At 33.7% G+C, this 22,879-nt stretch overlaps 3 protein-coding genes across 3 annotated transcripts in view; all 3 read right to left on the bottom strand.

Annotated features, from left to right (window-relative positions):
* Positions 1 to 1,152: 1,152 nt before the first annotated feature.
* LOC140049023 (cullin-4A-like) lies at positions 1,153 to 13,455 on the bottom strand. The gene is given in 11 exon segments (XM_072093835.1): positions 1,153 to 3,648; positions 4,799 to 4,989; positions 5,067 to 5,115; positions 5,203 to 5,276; positions 5,740 to 5,848; positions 6,271 to 6,384; positions 10,787 to 10,894; positions 11,504 to 11,589; positions 12,590 to 12,700; positions 12,897 to 13,001; positions 13,326 to 13,455. Coding segments are annotated over 11 exon segments (1,173 nt in total). The 3' UTR covers positions 1,153 to 3,552.
* A 2,838-nt stretch (positions 13,456 to 16,293) lies between these two features.
* LOC140049252 (uncharacterized) lies at positions 16,294 to 21,019 on the bottom strand. The gene is made up of 7 exons (XM_072094098.1): positions 20,936 to 21,019; positions 19,853 to 20,496; positions 19,264 to 19,499; positions 18,483 to 18,772; positions 17,433 to 17,568; positions 16,811 to 16,953; positions 16,294 to 16,720 (listed from the first exon to the last, which is right to left on the bottom strand). The coding sequence occupies exons 1-7, from the start codon at positions 20,957 to 20,959 to the stop codon at positions 16,610 to 16,612; spliced, it is 1,584 nt and encodes a 527-aa protein (XP_071950199.1). The 5' UTR covers positions 20,960 to 21,019; the 3' UTR covers positions 16,294 to 16,609.
* Positions 18,379 to 22,879, bottom strand: part of LOC140049249 (MLX-interacting protein-like) — a 149,878-nt gene continuing 145,377 nt past the window's right edge. The window contains exon 19 of the mRNA XM_072094095.1: positions 18,379 to 18,389. The gene's annotated coding sequence lies outside the window, so the exon portion shown is untranslated. The remainder of the gene's footprint in view (positions 18,390 to 22,879) is intronic.

Raw genomic sequence — 22,879 nt, 5'->3', positions numbered from 1 at the left:
CCTTCATCAACGAATCTTAGATCAGCCATATTCTGACCGATTAACTAGACTGAATTTGATGACAGCTGAATCAAATCGAGATTATTTTACCGTTATTTTTGTTACAAATATATTATATAAATTACAGAATAGAATAGTTTTATTTTAAATATGTTGACTATCAATTGTAGGCATTTGGATGTTCTAACTTTTAAACACCTTGCATCCAAAACTGATAGTGGAAAGCATTGTATCCCAACCAGATTTATTTGTTTGTGGAATTCAATACCGGTCAATATTAAAGACGCCTTTGTATGCGGAAGTTGGGTACAATTTAAAAACATGTTAATGGACCACTTTAAAAACACTATGCCTCTTTAATGTATACAATTATGGTATTAATATTACATATTTACATTGTTTTATGTATGTATGCTTTGAGTGCTGCCTTATGGCGACAGTGGTCCTTTGACCTCTTTTGCCACTCCTTGGCACACTCAAGTTTTGTATTGTTTTAATGTTGCTAAAATTAATAAAATAAAATGGATAGAGGGGAATTAAAAGGTGCCACAACGTTTGGCTTAGTGCAATATGGCACCCAACAACTCCCTCATCCAACAACTCTCTCTGGTACCCAACAACTCTCTCTCCCTGACACCCAACAACTCTCTCTGACACCCAAAAACTCTCTCTGGTGTACCCAACAACTCTCTCTGGCGTCAAACCTCCACCACTGCTTGATTTAACGTAACAACACTTATCATTTAGTAATATTATGCAGTACTGAGATTTTGACTACATACGTAATACAAAACGCAGTACCGGAATATAAAGCGTGGTTCCCACTAGCGACGCAACACAGGGACGTAACGCAACGCAAGTGAATTGACCAATCACAAGCGATGGCTTATTCGCTTGTGATTGCTAACTGTCTATAACTTGGCTTGTCATTGGTTAAAACGCTTGCGTTGCGTTTACGTCCTTGCGTTGCGTTCAAGCTTTATCAGTATTGCTATAATATTTAACAATTTTCATGAAAAACCAACACACAAATATCTATAATTATTCTCCGAGAAACGTACGTACGACGTCGTGAACAAATTTTTTAGTTTTTTTCGTTTTCTGAAATGTAATACTAAAATAAAGGCTACAATATTCAGTACATTTCCGAAGTCACTTTTTTACACAGATTTTTATTAGTTCTAGTTAATCTTATTCATTGGCTAATTATTGAATATTGTTATACATTGTTAATTAGCTACACCAGTTATTGAACCCAATATATAAACAATATCTACACTCTGGAACATGTGAAGTATACGTCTAAATCCAATTTAAAACCCGCCGTTGCCTTTAATTGGTAAAACAAAAAAACGTTAAACCTGTTAAACAATGATTATAAGGCGCAAACCAAATTATGATTAGTGTAAATGTTAGTTTAATCAGAGAGTTGTTAACATGTAACCCCGTCAGACTTATTTATCGTACCCGAGTAAGTTTGTGACCCGCCCACCAAAGTTAGCAAATCCAACTCACCACCCGGGTAAGTAAGAAACTAAGAAAGCCATAGTGTATGGATCGCCGTGGTGGTGCCAGTAGAAAGCTTTCGATTTGCGACGACTGACAAGCAAGTAAAGTCGAGCTAATTCATTGTGCGCATGCAGGGACGTTGGTAGGCATAAGCGCTTCCTAAAGTTTGGTTCCCACTAGAACGCAACGCAAGGACGTAGACGCAACGCAAACGAGTTGACCAATGACAAGCGACGGTCGAATAACTCCATCTCTTGTGATTGGTCAAATCCCTTTACTTCGTTGTGTCGCGTCTCTAGTGGAAACCAGGCATTACGCCATTCCTCGACGACACTCAGTTGTGTGGCGGTTTCTAGGTTCAGGCGACGACCGACAACCCATTATGCGTATTGTAGTTAACCCTAACCCCATATTCGTCGCGAATCGACAGCTTCCTAGAACTTAAGAAGTATAAGTGACATGATGGCGGTGGTTACATAACAATTACTTAATAATTGAAAAAGGTCTCGGCACTAAATGTATGATTGGGCCTATGGTTCTTTGAGATTAGACAAATCGCATACGGTATTAAAGTTTATGTCATACGTTTTACAGTAGTACTAGAAAGTACCGAAAAGCTTGTCCAGATCCTGCACTGTTCGCACTACAAGCCCACACCCACCCCAATCCCTCCAATCTTGGTGATCCCTAGTAATAAATAATAACAAGCATTTATAAAAGCGCATTTATTACAAGGTACATTCTTTCTTATCATATACCGTTATGCGTCGTTTACACGTGCAAGTACTTTCCATAATCATTATGGCAATACCGTCATAAAGCTGCATTCACACAGTGAGTTCAAATTCCGATACAGTGGCCAGATAAAGAATTGTGACAAATTGTGGTTCTCACCGAGGCGCAACACAATGACGTAACCCGCAACGAAGGTAATTTGACCAATCAGAAGCGAGCAACACAATGACGTAACCCGCAACGTAGGTAATTTGACCAATCAGAAGTGAGAAACACAATGACGTAACCGGCTACGTCGGTAATTTGACCAATCAGAAGCAAGCAAAAGAATGACGTAACCTGCAACGTAGGTAATTTGACCAATCAGAAGTGAGCAACACAATGACGTAACCGGTTGTTGTTCGCTTTTGAGTGCTCTAAATATCTTCACTGCGTTGAGTCATAGTAGGAATCAAGCTTTATAATACATCTGTTCACACTAACGCATTTCATACTCCTGCCATGGAACCAAATCCAGGCTTAATGTAAACACAACTTAAGGCTATTCGAGCGCCATTTTGATTACGGATAAACAAAAAAATACATTTATAATTGGATAAGTTGTCACAGAAATTCTTAAATACCAAAGAAGCAAATAATATCAAAGTATTTCACAGCAGCCGTAGAAGGACGAAATTGTCCAGAAAATACACAGCGGTCAAGTTTTTGTGATATTAAACATAATCAGGTCACCGTTCCAACCACATGGATGACCTTTGGATGGTATGATGCAACAATGTTACCAATCACCTGATGATTTCATGATAATCTGTGAATGCTTAAGCCTTGTCTACACTGTCAAACTAGTTTGACAAAAAAAAGTGTGATGTGCCTAAATATGGTATGGGTATGACATCAAGTCCATATATGGGCACTGTTGACCTATCACAAGCGCTAGATTGGATGATTACTTGTGGTGCTCTTTAAGTCATTGCGTTGCATCCAAGTGGAAACAAGCAGAAGCCATGACCACATCGATGTGTAAGCATACATATGTATATAATAATGATTATTGTCTCTGTACGATTAAGCTCTGTCTACACATTCAAACTTTATAATGACAACAAAATGTTATGTGCCCATACATGGAGACGATGACATCATATCACTATCATATTTTGGCATATCACTACCATATTTGGGCACATCACACTAGTTTGATAGTGTGGACAGAGCTTTAGTCATCCCACATCCACAGCAACCTTCCTTCAACTGCCATAGAACACACACAATCTTATTTATTTGCTGTGTGAATTTGTATATAATTGTCTATGCTACGTAATGGTACTGATTGGAACTGTCCTTATCTCGTTCCATGTAATCGCGCTCTATCAAGCTTTCTATTCGTTTCTTCAAATCTGTTGGCTGCGAATAAAAACAAATGCATTCTGGGTAAAATCAGGTTAATTAGTGAAATCTACCTATATTTAGTTTGATTCATGCTAATATTTAATAATATTTTTTTAAATTTAAATTAGAAATTGTTGGGTTACAGGACATGTAATCCTACAGGACATGTGATTCTACAGGACATGTAATCCTACAGGATATGTAATCCTACAGGGGAGGTTGCGACCATAAGTGACGCGACCCTCCTAGACATGATGGGACATCATATGACACTATGATGACCATATAATATAACCATATTCACAACCTAGCTTACATATGCAACCCATTACTACTACTACAATTATTATTTTCCTTATTTATTTTATGTTAGATCTCCAAGCATTGATTAAGGTTGCTGTCAGAAAATGAAGAAAAAACACAAGCACACAAAAGAAAAAAATACTTTATTCATCATAGTACTACAAACATATATAAGCAAGTAGGTACTAAGCAAGCAGAAAAAGCAACATGTAAGGATGCATGCTCCAATCGTGAAAACTTGCCGAGTTAAGCTCTGTCTACACTATCTAACTTTGTGACAACAAAATGTGATGTGCTCATATATGGACATGATGATGTCATATCACTACCATATTTGGGCACAATACATTTTGTAGCAGAGCTTAACAATCACTTCTATATTTAAAATCTGTAATAAATTTCACTCATCTAAAATTTAATGTACTCTTTATTTACCAAATTTACGAGAACATTTTTATATAGCTTCGTACAAAATATTAGGTTAGGTTAAAAAATGAAAGAGCTTTTGTTGTCAAGTTAAGTTAAACTCATGTCTAATTTGTGGATTGACTTTTGTTATTTATGTGCTGTTTTCTATGAATTTAAAGTCCAAAATAAAGATACAAAATGATTTGAATGAATTATTTATCTTATTTATTTTAATTATTTAGGAATACGTGGAATTGAAACTGAAAAGGAATGATGCAAGTGCCTCCTTATGAAAAATTAAAAGCACATAAAAAATGAAATGTATATAAAAAATAAAGGCAAAACAAAAAAAGTGAAGCAAAATATAAAGAATATGATTGGTTGTGTAGTAATCAACCATAAACAAACAAACATCTGCACACTGGGAATAAAAAGTGACAAAAACAGCACTTACCTTTACTGGAAACTTCAACTGGTTATAGAGCTCTGAGACCAATAGTGCGTGACTTAGCTTCTTCCTCATCTTCATGATGCGCACAATTGCTGCATCAATTTGATACTGTCGGTCTTGGAAGACGCGTTCCTGTGTATTCACTTGCTCCTCAATCTATCAATAAATCAATAATCAATCAATCAACCAATAATCTATCAATCAATTATATCAATCAAAAATCTATTAATCAATATTCTAGTCTTTAGAGATCGTAAAATGGGACAGAAACTGTCGGGAGTATTGTAAACAAACTTATCACCATCAAACACATCTTTACTCTAAAATAAAATAAAAATAAAATTACAATTTTTAGAAGAATGAAAAACGTATTTAAAAATGTTAACACTGTTAAATTGAATCCTTACCTTGGGAGTTTTAAGTATCACCCGAGCCTTGCCGCAAGCAAGAGACTGAAGTGTTCTTCGGAGCTCACTATCCTCTGAAAAAAATTATAAAAAAATCCTGTAAACATTTAGCTGTGTATACTAGCCTAAAAATGATTTTCTAGCCTATTTTAGGTGAGGAATTTTATAAATTTAGGAATTCTTTATAATTACAAATTTTTTTTTAAACACATCCAACAACAAGAAATAAAAAAAAAAATAGGATAGGATAGATAAACTATAATTTAATTATAAACAAAAGCTCTGTCTACACTATTGAACTTAATGTGAAAAAAAAAAATTGATGTGCCCAAATATGGACACGACGATGTCATATCACTACCATATTGGGCACATCACATTTTCTTTGATAGTGTAGACAGAACTTTAGTCTCATTTGAGGCTGAAGCAGTCGAGTTAAAAGAGTACGTTACAACATTGGAGCTAGATCAGGATTGAACCCCGGACCATAGGATTGGAAGGCAGGCACTTCACAACCAAGTCACCATACAAGCTTACCAATTCCTGTTGCCTGTTTAATGTCTTCTAATGTGCACTCTGTACTTTCATTAAACATAAGTAATACAAGAGTTTGGAATAATGATGATACGCTGAGTTCTCTCATACTCTAAGGAAAAGAAAAAAAAACATAAATACAAAATAAATTATGACAGCACATGACCGAATAACAGCAAACATTTCATATAAAAAAATAATCAATTAATTTTTCATATAGTTATTACAATTAAACAGGGAATCGGCTAAGAATTGAATAACTTGATTAAATCTAAAAAATGGCCTATTCAAAATTGGATTTTACTCATCTTTATTTTTCATATTTTGGGGGACAATACATTTTTTAATATTATACAATCAACTCTCCCAATACCAGACTCTCTGAAAACTCTCCCAAAACCAGACTTTTTTCTTGAGGTCCAAAAGGTCCCAAATTCATTTTTACCATTAAATACACATTCTGAATACCAGACTTTCCGGAAAACCAGACATATTCGGTTAGCCCAAAGGTATTGGGAGAGTTGACTGTAATACCTTTTTAAAGGAGGCTTTCATGACGCAATGAACTAGGTTTGGTTGCCATTGTAACTTGCGTCCGCTGTGTTTGCTAAGGTAAAACGTTTTGAATAACTCTTGTAATTTCACCATCTAAAAAATAAAATAATCTATATACAGTAATGCACATATCCACTGTGACAAAACACATACTATATTAACTATATTACAAAACAACTTTGAAAAATACAATTAAAATGGGAATAATAAAATATAATACTATATAAATAACTTAAAGTTATTGGCACTGCTCTTCAATTGATTATTTTTAACGTTTCATAGGTGGTCATATTACACAATTATTAACAAGAGGCATTCAGTTTTTAAATATTAATATGGAATAGCTGAGTTTCTATTAGTGCTTATTGGGGTTACGTAATCTAGATCTCTTTAAGCAGCAACACATCACGATGTATCTCTGACTTAAGGATTCAGGCTTCTCCAAATTTTAATATTAATTTTTCTCTATGTTTAGCAAGACCAGTGATTTTAAGTCGAGTACAGGCAGCATCATAACTCTCATAGTCCTGGCCGAGTATAATTTTGCCCGCCTTTTCGAAGTCATTAATAATACATTTTAATAATAATGGTCGACTTATATTATATAGTGTGCTTCATACAGTTGATTGAATGCTACGCAAACAACAACTTTCAAGATTTTTGTTATGAATTTATTATTATTCAATAAAAATTAACAAAACAAAGAGTTATGATTTTTAATTAATGGTATGGTAATGACAATTTTTTTTGGTCAAAATAGTGTAGACAGAGCTTTACTCTCTTTTACTGGTTTCTAAGTCTAGACAAAGACCGACGTAGGACTGCACAAATCAAGAATATTGAGTGAAATTAGTTTTTTTAGACATTTATTTATTTATTTATTTATTCTTTCTTTATTCTGCAGGCACTTTCAGTACTAGTGCACTGATCTTCAAAGTACATAGTTTTATATTGTTTGAAGGCTTGCATGGCGAAATCATATGTTGATATAAAGTTTGCGGTACACCACATACATTAGTTCTGAAAAGAACTGTTAGGTTTCTTGAAGTTTCGATCAATATGCTTTGATTGTCCTCAGGAGTGAGAATGTTTTACACAGTTTTAACACAATATATACAAACAGTGTTATTGCAATGTCTACCATCAACCAGCAATATTTAGTTTAATTATCTTCTGTTAACTGTTAGAAAGTACAATCCATTACATACTACGGACACTCTATGCTGTGTAAATAATTAACTTATGCAAATGCAACCATAGAGATATTATGCAGCCTATGATATGTGACCTGCTCTGGCATAGTGAAACATAACTCGCTGATCTTTATTCAGTGTATTGACCTATAGAAGTACTATGTAAGTTAAAAATCACTATCTTGGTGAAAATAGGGTTTTCCCCTTTTTGGAATCTACAACTATTTAAGAATCAAGATCAAGTTTCATTTTGTGTGAATTAAGTTTATAAAAGGGCTAAATAAGTGATTTTAATGAGTACCTTTTTTGTCTTGATTTCATTTTGTTGCAAAAAAATGAAATAAAGTGCATGAAACACTGTTAGAAAACTGTGCAGTTTATGAAAATATTTGTATAGCTACCTTTAGAAACATGGTAGAGTCTGAAAATTTAAATATTCATAAGCCATATTCAGTGGGTATTTCAAGTGGTTTTCAATATTTTTGGCTTCTTCAGCGGGAATTAGAGGAGGTAAAAAGCTTCTCTGACGTGATTTTTACACAACAGAAATCCGTTGTCAAGGATACGCCACGTAATGGCTAGCGCGTAGTAGAAATACAGTACTGTAATTGGCTTATCCTTATAATGACCTTTGACCTGTTTACTTTTTACGCGGAGAAGAGAGTGTAAACAATTCAGATTTAAGATAATCGATGGATCTAGTCTAGGGCCTAGGCCTGGGCCAAATACAATGACTAAAAAATAAAAACATAATGAGAGTAGCAAAGGACCTATGATATTAAATTATTACAGCCAGTGTAGTGACTAGCCTAGGCCTACTAAGTAGCCTTTTGGACTCCAGGCTGGGTCCTTCTAGGCCTACTTGTCCTAGCCTAGCTAGGCCCTAGGGTAGGCCTAGCAGGTCTAGACTAGACTAGCTAGGCCTAGGTAGGCTAGCTAGGTAGGTTGCAGGGCAAATAGGCCTAGCTAGGATAGGTAGGCTAGGCCTAAGTGGCACTTTTATTTGCCTACATATCACATAGGCCTACCATATTTATTGTTTTTACATAATAAGTATTGTATTAATTCATGTTATTGTAGGCTATTATTATGCACTTACACCAACATAATTTCATGAACATTACACAATTTTAAGTAAATGCTTAAAACAAACTTAATACATTAGTATGTGCTTAAAACATATCCATTATTTAATTGATTAAAGCAATCGCATAATGTTATTTAAGTTGTATTTGTTATCTAATCAGCAGGCACTACACAAATAAAATTTAAATTATTTAAGTAACTTTTAAGAACGTACTTAAATCCAGTAGTTCAAGAAATGGTATTTAATGTTATATAACTTAATTTATTATATACATTTAATTAATTCTTAAAGAATAATACAGTTTTTTAAGTGTAAAAACATTAATTTACCCCCTTTTTTACCATTTTAAGCAAGTGCTTAAAAGAAACACAAGTATGTACTTAACATAGAATGTGGAAATATTTTTTTGTATGCATTGTCACAGTAATCAATATCCTACCAAAAAACATTTCATTGTATCATATTTTGTGAATGTGTGATACTTAGAAAGTATACACTATTAGATTAACAAATATTAATTTGTGTTGTTGTTTTATAAAATAACATTGACATTCAATCATGATTTTCTCAAAACTGTTATTTGTATATTTCTTTATACATGCTTCGACTTAACGTACAATATCTCGGGATCCCCTTCATGTTAAATATTAAGTTTGGTATCATTGTAAAGGATATAACATTTCCTACCAGATAGAATACAAATCTGAAAAATTTAAATTTTCGACTTATGTTTCACTTTGCCAGAGCAGGTCACATATGCTTACCAGTATAAGTCATTCAATATTTGTTTTATGAATAAATAACAATATTTTGTTAACATTTTACATACATATCAATGCTGTTAATATTTTAATCTTGTTTTTATATACAGTTTATTTATCATTTATCCACAGATGCAAATTTCGATGAAGATGAATTGATATTAGGATCAATATGAAGAAATATGTTTAAAAATCCATCACGAGAAAGATTATGTTTTCTGAATAAACAATTTAAACATTGAGTCAATATATTAGGTTGCCTTGTATTGTATGTAAATAGCCGAGATATTAATTTAAGCAATTAGAAATGGAAAGGGAAAATGACATGGCTGATGTTAAATTTTTGATAATATAATATATAAATAATATAATTAATATTTAATTTATTTATTGGTTTAGCTTAGGTGCTTATAGAGTATCACGGTGCTGACGTCACGACGGTAAGTGGCGCTGCGTGGTTGCTAGCGCAACCAAAAATGCGTTCAGTCTGCCTGAGTGACTCCAAGATCACCAATGGTTTGGAGTAGTCATTTTAAAACATTTTTAATAAAAACAAACTAAAATTTCAAAATATCACTAAATATTTGTTTTTAACAATCTATTTATTCTTCAACTACAGTTTAAGTTAAAAAAAATCAAGCTAAGAAACATAATTTGATATAAATAGAGATCCTCACTGTTTATCAACATAGTAGGGCTGAACGAATTTTTTGGTTGGCTAGCAACCATGCAGCGCCCTGTATCGTTGTGACGTCACACCGTGATACTCTATGTGCATATATAGAAGATAATACAATGCTCTTATGTATGATACGATACGATAGTATTTATTGTCATTTACGCAACAAGGTACAAATTCAATTTCGTTTAATTAATTTACATTTGATATACATACATAACAAAGAAATTACAGAGATCTAAAAACATTGCTATTAAATACATGGATAGAATTATAAACAAATGATTGTCAGCAATGTTTAGTGTTTTGATTTTAAGAGTGATCAGTCTTACCAGTTTGGCTAACCTTAAAGATGTATTGTCGTCCCCCTGAAACATTAATTCTTAACAATTTTTCTGTTGATGCGAAATAGTTATCCCCTTTGACCAAAAATTGGATCGAAAAAAAAGTTTTTACCTAAAAAAATTTAATATAAAGCAAAAAATAGTCAAATTGGCTGCCAGCCAATGGGTTTTTGGTTGAATTTAAGCATTTATTTTGTAATTTTATAATTTGTTAATGATTTTTCCAGTTTTTTTTCTACAGAAATGATTAACTTTATTAAAGCTACAAAATAATCTATTCAAAGTCTCATTTTATTAATCTTTATTTTTCATGATTTTGGGGGACAATACGTCTTTAAAGAAGTTATCTATAAATTACATCTGTGTAATAATAAAATAAATATTAGCTCAAGCCGTACTTTTACATATTATATTAGTGGTAGATGACTTACGTTTGAGGGCAGGTGTACCTCCATCGGTGTGTACGTAGGCCAGTAGCCCATAGTCAATATGTTGACGGTCATCTCAATATTGCCCGGCACTGATTGGTGCTGCATATGCTGTACAAAATACATATAATAATAATAAATAATAATTAATAATTACAATAGCAGACTCCCTCCAATTAAAGACTGCTGTAATGTGGCCCGGATGAAATTAGCTGCTCCCTCCAGTTAAAGACTCCATCTTATTTAGAGACCATAGACCACAGTTTTTAAGTGGACTCAAATAAACATTTCATTCAAATATTCCCTCCAATTAAAAAAACTTTAAAATAAACGTTTAAATGTATTGTTAGGGTAGGACAGCCATTGAAATGTTGAAAAAAATCAGACAAATACTGCAGTTTTTGAGATACACATAAATGGACAGACCAACCAAACAGATTACATTTAATTTCCCTCTAAATAGTAGGATTTAAAAGACCATTTCTAATGCCAGACTTTTGTTGGAGGGATTTTAATTTTAGACAAAAGCTACTAAAGACCACTAAAATCTGGCAGGGTTTATTTCTTAATAGCATTTTAAAAAGAAAACTACAGAGGGCTCACATCCAAATTCATGTTGCCTTTTCATTCTTTTGGTTTTTTTTACTTGTTTTATTTCTTGTAATTTAAATAAGACAAATGAAATAAGGTAATGTTGCAATGAGAGAGTGGTTAGCCTACCTGCTTGAATGCTACCATGATGTCTTTGGATAACTCCATATCTTTAAACATGCCTTCCAACTTACTTGTAAATGCTCCACCACATTCTACAAAAACAAACATCAGTGCTCAACTTTATGTGACAAAAAGGTGTGATGTGTCTATATATGGGAATGTCATATCACTACCATATTTGAGCATATCACTACCATGGGCACATCACACTTTTTTTATAGTTTTGATAGTGTAGACAGTGCTTTATAATTATATTGAATTTTGGATAATTTGAAAGATGGTGCCAATACACCAAAAATCACATGTTTTATATTGACTTTGTTGAATCGACTATTATGTATTTTATCCGTTTATTTTATATTGACACTGTTGATTCGTCTATTTGTTTTTTAAATATTTTTATATAGTTTATTTTATATCATTGTTGTTACTTTGGGAGTACGGAACCTGAACTCTTGTTATAGTGATTAGGTTCACTTTTAGGTTCCTGCCTACTCCCTTAGTTTCTGTGTTTTGTTTGTTTGTAACTAGTTTTTGGCAATAAATAATAATAATAATAATACTATGTTGCTGTGGTTCTTCATCTTTGTAAGTTCCACAATCAACAAATTGATTATTATTACAGAACTAGGAGGCCTACTAGATGGCCTACTGTAAAGTAGTGGCTGTGTGAACTAATTTCATGTGGTTAGTTTTGTTATTATTATTTATCTTCAGTGACTGACTGACTGGTCTCCCAGAGGGCCCAGTTAAGATCAGTGGCTGTAATATACTAGTACACCGGGGTAACCCCCTACCTCGTACTAGGTTCTTTAAAGTGCACATGAAACAGATGTGTACACTGGACCTACGGTGTTTAGTCCTTATCCGAGAAGACTCGTTCTACCACCAGAACCATGGAGTGAGTAAGCCTCGAACCCTTGCAGATATTATGGCTACATATTATGGTTCCACTGTCTTAACCGTGCGGCCACTCACTCGCATGTTGATTACATTACTCATGATATTAATGGTAAATAGTTCATTCATTATTCAGGGGTAATATAAGTGTGATATGTTGCATCAATTCGACGATATATATTATTTACTCACCCTGTTTAAGTTTAGTTAACATAGACTTCTCTGCGTCTACGGACGCACTCTTGCTGACTAGTAACCTCTTTGCAAGACCTTTTTTGTAAAATGCCTCAAACACATCTTTCCCTATGACACAAAGTATATGTTTTATAATTGAGTTAGTAGTTTCACACTAAACACTACAACTTAGGGCAATACATATATATGCGTATGAAATTAACAAATATACGTTTATCAATTGCGGCCAACGCCCATTCAGAGGAGACCAATATTAAGAGGTAATAAAGGGTTGTAATGTACTATAATAAGCATGTGGTTTTACCATGAATGAATCTAAAGATTACAAGAATTTTATCCAGCAGTCTTTCCAATTCCTCTTCCGTCGCTTCCTTGTTCCCCGTCTTCAATTTGCTGTCAACATATTTGGCTGAAAATAAGACATTTGTTTTTTTATTTATTTTTTTCATTTATAAAGGGTGACCCTAAACAGCCTTGCTTAACCCCTTCATTGACATCAAAATAATCAGTTACAATATCATCAAACTTAACACCAATATGACATTTGTATAAAGTTTATCAATAATTTTCCAGACTTTACCACGGATACCAGTATTCCATGCTATTGACAAAAGGCAATTACGCCAAAAGCCTTACGGAAATCCAGGAAGGCTAAGTAGGCCTATATTAACTTATTTTCCGCATTACGCGTAGCTAATATGCTTTTATAAGTGTAAATATGTGGTCCTCACACCTATGATTTTTCCTAAAGCCTCTTGGATTTCTGTAAGAATACTATTACTCTCACATGATGATAATGTAATACCTCTATAGTTATATAGTTGAAGGCATTTGCAAACAAGTTCGTTGGTTGGTTGTCCCATGACCTAGATGGTCGTAGGGGACATTTCCATTGACATTGTCTTTTTAAATATTTACATACATATTTTACTTTTTGTTTTTTAGTAGTTAATTAACATGTTTTAATAATACACTGTTTTTTTCATACATATTTTCTTGTTCTTGTATTCATTTTTTTTATTAACATATATTTATCCTATTAAAATTGGTTTTTAAAAAAATTATCCATACATGTTTCTTTTTATGTTCATCTCTTTTACCTTACTTAACTCTTTACACATAACTTAACATATTTGTTTACAGTATATATCATTTTCTTCTTTTTTTTTATCCATAGTTTATTTTCCAACTAAATACCAACATTACTTTTATTTTTCAACATCATAATTCAACTCATTTCTACAAATTTTTGTTAAAATTAATAACCTATTAACATAATATTATTAGATAAATCATGTATGATACCACTAAACGTTCGAGTCAAAATCAAAATTGTGAGGCATTTGATGAACAGGCAAATTGCCTTAAAATACCGTGACATGTTTCGAGAAACTATTTTCATCATATCAGAACAGAACCCAAGGTCTTTCTCGAAAAATCGCAATTTCAGTTTACTTTAAGACTGCTTACCGGCTTTTGAAAATTGTCTCCTATCTTTTAACGCTAGCAGGTATGAAAATAGTAGGCCTATTAAAAGTGGTCCAGAATTGGGACCCTGGTCCAGATTGCCTCCAAAATTTAATGAAGTGGTCCTTCACCACATATTTATCTGTATTTTCATTTTGGTAAAGAAATGTTTGAGTAATCCTGCTAAAAAACAAACAGACAACAAACAGACGCGCGATCGACTAATACCTCCTTGGTAAAATATAAGCTGTCTCTTTTCCGACAAATTTGAATATTGTTGGAAAGTTAAAATGCCGTAGATAATTTTTTAGTTCGACGCGGATAACGGTTTCCCTTTCTTACAAGAATTAACGTTAAAAGTTACCACAAACAATTACAGTAGTAGTTTGATTAATTATTCTACTATAGACTCTTAATAATAACATATGGTTAGTGTTTGTATTACGATAATTACGATACCCAAACAAAAGTAAAAAACAGAGGCGCTTGTTAACGGTATAAACGTTAAAAACATCATCGCGTAATTACTTTCTTTTTATATAACAACATCTTTATACAGGATCACACAATCAGGTAAAAGAAAACCTGTTTTTATTGTGGTCCTGGCTTGAATACAAAACAAAGGGAAAAAAACGTTTAGTTTTGTGAAAGAAATGAGATCTATGTGTAGCGTTGAATGATGCAATTGTTGGGGATTATTTAATTTCAGTTAATAGGTTATTGTTGCATATCTTTGATTTCCTTTTTTTTTCTTTACAATATCGATTGTATTACTTTGTAAAGGTAGAGAGAAACACTGATCTTTGTTTGTTTCCAGTTAGTTTTAATTTTATTAAGTAACATTTACAATAACATTAACAGTATAACAAGGCCATATACATGGCTGCAGTCGCGTTTACTGACCGACCGACCAACCTGTAGAGTAAGAGCACTTAATTTAGCGGTAATTATTCAATATTAATAATAACAATTGCATTGAAGGCCATAAAAATGAATTATTCCAACAATACGATACGATATGGAGGTTAAGTGTAGACCTGTAAAATATGCCTGTGTGTGCAATACGCAATACCAGTATACGTAACAAAAATGAAAATATGTAAATAATTACATATATCATGTGAAAAAAAGTTACTTCTATATCATCCAATATAGTGTCAAGTTTGTAAGATGATATCGGTACTTACATTTCCAGAGAACTTACTTGTTTACTTACTTACTTGTTTACTTGTTTCCGGAGCTCAGCAATGCTGGGTCCGGAGTCGAGGCTAGGCTATGCCCCTCTTGATAATTACATCAACTCTTGAATATGGCGCAACTTTAAGAGGGTGGTTGGACCATGCCCGTTCAAGACCGGACTTAAATTGATTGGTTGATCTTGAAGCTACTACATCCTTGACGTTTCGCCTACTACTACTATAGTGGATCATATACAAGTAACTTTTTTTCACATTACATTATCAGATCCAAATGAACTTATTTAATAACATATATCATAATAATAATATTAGGCCTATATCAGAATTGAAAAAATTGGGTGGATCCGCCCCACTGTCACGTTACAAAAACCAACAGCAATGCAGCAGTACTGTACGGCGGCATGATTTTTAATAAATATTTAAAAAATTAAAATATTAAATCAATCCAAATTAACATTTATTTCCAAAACGGTAGCGTCACTAATAAAGCAAATGCTTGTGTCAGGGACGCAAAAACATAACAGACAAAGAGCAAGCAATATATAGATGCACACATACTTGCACTGATGAAGGACTAGTGTTCCACGAAAGCTCTGATAACTTTTCTGGCTGTTTTACTTTATCGTTTTGATTTGACTTTTCGCTTTTTTTGTATCTCAAATGAGATCCAGCCACTGATACCCACAGCATTGTCATTTTTCAGTAATTTGCCTTTGGATTTATTATATATATATATATATATCACTGAATGAAAATGACAATAATACATCTCCTGTTACGATAGAACACCCAGCAGACAGCTCCGGATAAAGTATAATGCATGGTCTATATTTAACAAAGAATTTCTCGAAAAACATTTATAATATAGGCCTTTCGTGGACTACTTTTATGCGATTTCTGTAATTTATTACAAAAAAAAAAATAAAAATATACAAACACTGTCTATATAACACTATAAAAAACAAACCTCCTATTAAGGGGACACCTTCGGGATTCCCCCCCCCCCCCAACAAATTGTCCTCTTAATAGGATGTCCAAAAGGAGGATGTATTCTCATTTTAGTTTTATAGAGAGAAAATACTTATATCTATATTGACGTAATGTGAAATATTTCTCCTCAACACCTTCTTTTTTTTCAGTGTGCTAGCTTGATATTACCGTAATATATGATATATAATATTACAGGTTTTTTTTTATCTTTCGTGGTTAACAGTAATAAAGTTGATATTAGGGATATATTAGCTTGTTTGTGTCGACATGACGTCATAAGGTGTAGTCGCGAATAGAACTCGATTTTAGCAGAGCTGGACGACGACTATAATAACAGTTTCAAGTCGTCGTAAAGTTAACGTTATGATTTTTCTTCTTCACCGGGCGTGAATGATCCACACGTTGGAAATCCTTTTGGTGGATTTGGAATTTCGTCTTCTTCACCGACTTGAATAATCATTGCCATTCCCGCCTTGGAAGAAATGGAAAAAAAACGATGCATTAATAGACTGATGATTTTAAACTTCGTAGAATTGTTTTTTATTATATTTAAATAACTCACCAGTGAGTGGTACTCCACGTGACAATGAAAGAACCAATAACCGGGGTTTTCAGCCTTCCATCTAATGATGACGTAACCACCCGAAATTATATTCACCGTATCCTTTACAACCGCTGATTCAAGCGGGATTCTTGGTAAACCATCTACATAAACGAAACGGAAACATTATTATTTTTTACATATTTGTATTACGTATAATTTCTACGTATAATTAAACCGCTTTGCATTGCAATATTTTCGCTGGATCAACGACTTGGGCCTCTAGCCTATAGGTTATATTTACCATTTCTTTACTCCATGTATTTACATACCCGAGTATACGGTTTCTACACAACAAAGTTAGCGAGACTATACACATGATACTAACTTACCCGGGTCAATCTGTATGAAACTCCAAATTGAGCGTAACAATCTGCGCGAATGTCTAAACCAATCGGCGTTGTAAGTGCCGCCGGTTAGTTCAAGATTATTCTATCTAAGTGTATAAGCTGGTTAAAGAGTTCTCGAGTACAAGGCCTGATAGAAATTCAAGCCATATTGACCACCCGGGTAATTTGGTCCATGGGTAGAGGAACAAGACTGCTAAAAAAGCAGAAAGAAAAAAAAAATGTATAGGACCTACGTGTCTTATCAAATTCGATTAATTCGTCAGCACTTATATTTTTAAGTCCTTGTGCTAATAGTCGGAATGATTGTCCATGAAGATGCATCGGGTGATTGATAATATGAACATCATCAATCACAACGAACTCCACTACCTTAAAAGAAAAGTCAACGGTTAAAGATGTATTGTCCCCCTGAAAAAATAATTATTTTAATTTTTTTTGTTGAATAAGCCATTTTAATGTCATATAGTTATCCACTTTGACCAAAAATTAGATGATAAAAAAAAGTATTTAACTGAAAAAACTGTAAATTAAAGCAAAAAATAGTAAAATTGGCTGCCAGCCAATAGATTTTTGGTTGAATTTAACCATTTATTTTGTCATTTTATAAGGGAAAACATTATTTTTTTTTCTACGGAAGTGATTAACTTTATTAAAAACTACAAAATAGCCTATTCAAAATCTTATTTAATTAATCTTCATTTTTCATGTTTTTGGGGGACAATACATCTTGAACAAAATTAGAACGTAAATATACGGAGACTGCGAGAAATGGCGGGCATCAACAAATAATGTTTTCCACAATAATTCAACTTCGAAAGGGAAAAAATCACTGGCAACTTAAGATAATAAGAGTTAAACTACAGAGAGTTAAGCTTGGTCCCCACTAGAACGTAACGCAATGACGTAAACGCAACGCAAGCGTTTTAAAGCTTGGTTCCTACTAGAACGTAACGCAATGACGTAAACGCAACGCAAGCGTTTTAACCAATGACAAGTGAAGTTATAGACAGTTAGCAATCACAAGCGAATAAGCCATCGCTTGTGATTGGTCAATTCACTTGCGTTGCGTTACGTCCTTGTGTTGCGTCGCTAGTGGGAACCACGCTTTAGTGACTTGAGTCTCTATGTCTTCCCTCGTCCAAAATTAATGATACTTCTGTTGCTGTTTGACTTGTTTAGTGTATGTAAAAATACGTTTGATTTCGGTCGAAATAATTAAATTGAATTGAATAGAAGTAGATTTATGTTCACACTACTAAACATGGTAAAATGTATAAAGTTACCTGACCAAGTTTCACTTTAGCAACCAGAGGGCAACTACAGTGTGTATTATTGCATTCGGCCAACTCTGTATTGTTATACCCTGGGTACGTCCTGCACGAATCTACGTTACCATTTGGCTCGAATGAAACAAACGGTTTATCCGGAAAATCAAATTGCACTTGATTCATGGTGAAAAATGGAGAGTGAGTTGTTCCAGCTTCTGGTCTATTCGAAGTATAACTGTAGTATGAGACGCCCATGACGACATAATATACAGTATCCACGTGGTATAAAGCCGGATCTACAGGTTCTACAATGAATTAGTACATTAAATATTATATTTGTGAATAAACAAATTAAGAAAATCGGTTTCTTAAAAAAACAGCCGATATCCGAACCAGGAACCTTCTGCTTGATATGCAGACGTCCTTCTATTAAGTATTATTAGGGCACTGAGTGGCTTTCATGGTATGGTTCGAATTCTATTGGCGTACGTTTTAACAACACTTTTGTACGCACGCGCAACAGAGATAGTAAATGCGAAAAGATAATTAAAAGACATTGTAAGACAATATTACAATAGTATACAATATAGGCTACTAGAAATTGAGAGTTTTGATGACGCAATGCCCCCTAAAGACACAAACTGAATGTTTATATTAGAACCCTTCTATTGGATACCTCTATGGCCGTGTATAAAATTGCAAAATTGCCTAGGCCGTCTGCTAGGCCAATGTTTTTCAGCTCTCGTGACGGGAAGTCAAATTGCTTTGGAAAATTTATTTAAAAAAAAAATCTTACGTAATGCGTGCGTATCTTTAAATGTGTATACATCTGTATCGTTATCTTTAAGTACGGCTGTTGAAAAAAAATCACGTTGTTCTGTGTTGTACTGTGTACAATTTACATCCATGGTTGGTGAATTCTTGTATTTTAATTTTGCTGCACCAATCGCAGGGCATACTGGGTTGGGTATACCAACTACGTATATACAATACGTTGAGGGTTTTGCAGACGCCTCGAGTACAAAATCCACTCTGAAATAATTAAAAATAAGAAAGAATGCTATACACATTTCTAAAAAAAAAAATACCTACCAGCCATCGACATGTCGTAAAAAACAATTGCGTGTATTGCATTGATTGGATTAATGCACTATTACAGCATTTCTAAGTTTCTATTTGAAAAGCCAAACCAACAATGCGTCACTGCGCATTCGTAAACTTCTCCAAAATTGAAACAACAAGTTATTGCGGTATAAAATATAGTTTCTGCAGTAAAATATCCTAAACGAAATAAGTATGTAAGTTCATGAAACCGTGCCCACAAATAAACAAATGATGTCAGCTCCATCCCTTGAATTAAAATGAACAATTTAGATTGGAATTACCTCTCACCAGCAGTAAAGTATAAAGCATCCACTTCACGAACCGGTTCCATTTCAAAGCCATCAGTGGCAATGATCGTTATCGGATGGGATTCGACAGTAATTCTTACAATACACTCACTAAATGAAGCATCTACTATTCGCATCCGATATCGGAAACCTTGTTCTACTTCAAACACTGTGATAGGAACATCCATATCAATGTCCCTATTGTGACTTCTGCCATTGATCAACATGGTATCTGTATATCCAGACGACGGAACAGCATTGGCAATCGCTAATAAATACAGATCAAGACTTGAAATACCTAACCAGTCGTTAAATAACATGTAATGTTGTGGAAGGTCAAAGTCATATTCTTTACTGTTGAACTCTTTTTGTCTTGGTTCCCTGACAATCAATGCTCCGTACAACCCGTCACCTCTCTGAACACCAACGTGAGAGTGCCACCAATGGGTACCTGGCGGGTCTGCAACAAACTCGTATACGAAAAAGGTTGAACTTGGTATGGGACATTGAGTAATCATCGGAACGCCATCTGCCCACACGGTGTTAAATTGATGTATACCATGCCAATGTATTGTCAACGAACCTCCATCTTGAAGTTGGTTTTTGACTTTTACGCGAACAGTATCACCATGACAGACCTGTTAAAAACAAATTTTAAACAAATAGTTGAAACATATTTAGATTATATTTGCAACCAATAACAATAACTCCGTAAATGAAACAAAATTAATATTAATAAGTCAATATAAGTGTATTATTATTATTATTATTAACTAATTCAGAGGGAAACTTCTAATGTAATCATCACTAAATTAGAAAGCATTTTACAGTTCCAATCCTCTGGATTTATTATTAAATTTGATGAAGTTGTCTCTTTACTAAAGCCCTATCTACACTATCAAACCTTATGTGACAAACAAATATGATGTACTCATATTTGGACATGATTATGTCATATCACTACTATATTTGAGCATACCACTACCATATTTGAGCACATCACACTTTTTTTGTCAAACTAGTTTGATAGTGTAGAGCTTTATACCAAATCGTTCTTTAGTCCATGCCTATACGAACCTGTATGCTTGGTCCAGGTGACATTCCATTCACTGTCAAGATAGATCTACGTGAACCATCTACGGTAAAACATTGAGGCAAATCACAGTCTTGTCTGAAACCAGGACAGTCGATGCAAGCCGCTGCTAACGTATACCACCAAGCTACCGTAAACTCAAATTCGCACAATCTCGGTTTAGCGGGAAACTCACACTCACGAAAACAGTCACTTGAATTATTGACCATCAGGATATCTTGTTTAGGAGTACATTGTAAAGAAGTGCAAAGTATAGCTGAAACAAATAGAATTTGATAATCAAATTATTACAAAAATACTATATTGAAAACAACGACATTAATTACCGATCTATATCAGTCTAGACGACTTCAAATATTGTTTTAATTGAAAATATCCATTAAAATAACTCACCATGATAACAGAATATAAAAATACATGAAGAAAGTTGTGCGATATTCATTTTGATATGCACTCATCAGCGTACAATAATCCAGAAAACAAATGTTTTCACCACTGATTCAAATATCTAAACTAAGACTAAAATAGACTGGACTAAATAGTGCGGGTAGAAATAATATATTCGTGTGCAGATCAGGGGGAAAGTGTAAACATTGTGTTTTATGAATATTTGAATCATGCTGGTTATAAAATTCATCTTTGACCTCTGACCTCAATTTGAATGTTTTGACCCATTGAAAACAAAATGGTCCTATCTTTGCAACGCTTAGATTAAATGAAATAATTTTAGTGTCAAATTATTTGGGAGATGCATATTAATATTCGTTCTAATGGAAAAGTTTGTCCAAAAATGGCTGGAAGTATGATTTTTGGCATATTTGACCTTTGACCTACATATCATATATATATATAATAACTCCGTAACTAATAGTTGGACAAACTTTAAATAGGGCTCAAATTAATCTGAAGGTATTTATGTTTCTATTCAGTCTAATAAGAATTGTTTGTTCACATTGACAATTCACTGTTTTCCATTTACTGGGTGAATGTGTCGAAAGCTTATACGCTGGGTTTGTTAGCTTTTAGACAGCATTCGCGCAAATAAATTTGGATGTAGTGGAAAACATGCTTTATTAACTAGAAAGTACCGTACTAGAGGGTGAGCTCGCTTCGCTCGCTCCCCCTCTAGGAAGTGTAGACGATGGTTCTCGAAATGATAATGTTCTCCTTATACGTTTTCTGTCGGTTACCATTATTGAAAATGCTTGACATTCGTAAAACTAAACTACTCTGTTTCACAGTGTCTTAGATGATTAATAACATTTTAAAGTATAGTGTTTATTGTTTAGTAGAGACCTTATAGGGCGGAGGTGGGGAGGCGGAGTTAATTTGAGGGAGGTGCTTATTCGAGGGATATACGTTACATTTTTTAGTTTTAATAATATGGTAACATTTGTAATCAAATGAAATCCTCTAATAGATATGAAAAGTGATAAAAACGAATAACAAATGCTTGGTAAATTGTAGACAGTGCGATGAATTCTACTACAACAAATAGTATAATTGTGTTATTATAAATGTGGATGGACGTTTATTAGATAGTTGGGTTGGGGATGGGGATTATTATTCAAAGTGATGCTTTATTGGAGAGGCGTTTATTCAAATAAATACCATCCTAATAATTATTACTACATTATTTAATTTAAACATCTTTTGAAACTAACTGCCGTGACAGAGTGGGCCGTTTCGGCCCAAGAAAGAATCAATCAATCAATCAATCAATCAATCAAAGTAACATTTATTTCTCTTCTTGTCTTTCATAGAAAATAAAAATTAACAGTAAATATGATTAAAATAAGAGGGGCAACATTCCTAAAAAGCGAAGCTTGTATAAGGCAGCCCATAGAAACTGAAAGAAAAACAGGACAACACGGGAACCGGAAACAGGACAAAAACAGTAATGAAGAATTTTAGTTTCAGGGTACCGA

The sequence above is a fragment of the Antedon mediterranea genome, chromosome 5 (genome assembly GCF_964355755.1).
Source record: "Antedon mediterranea chromosome 5, ecAntMedi1.1, whole genome shotgun sequence".
Taxonomy (NCBI): domain Eukaryota; kingdom Metazoa; phylum Echinodermata; class Crinoidea; order Comatulida; family Antedonidae; genus Antedon; species Antedon mediterranea.
The sequence above is the reverse complement of the archived record's forward strand: the minus strand, read 5'-3'. Positions and strand labels throughout refer to the sequence as shown.

Excerpts from the sequence above, each read along its gene's own strand:
- LOC140049252 (XM_072094098.1), bottom strand. The coding sequence starts at position 20,959 with ATGTCACCTGGACCAAGCATACAG. Across the intron at positions 19,500-19,852 it reads TACTTTACTGCTGGTGAGAG|AGTGGATTTTGTACTCGAGG; the intron begins GTAATTCCAATC and ends TAATTATTTCAG. Across the intron at positions 16,954-17,432 it reads AATCGAATTTGATAAGACAC|ATGGTTTACCAAGAATCCCG; the intron begins GTAGGTCCTATA and ends TCGTTTATGTAG.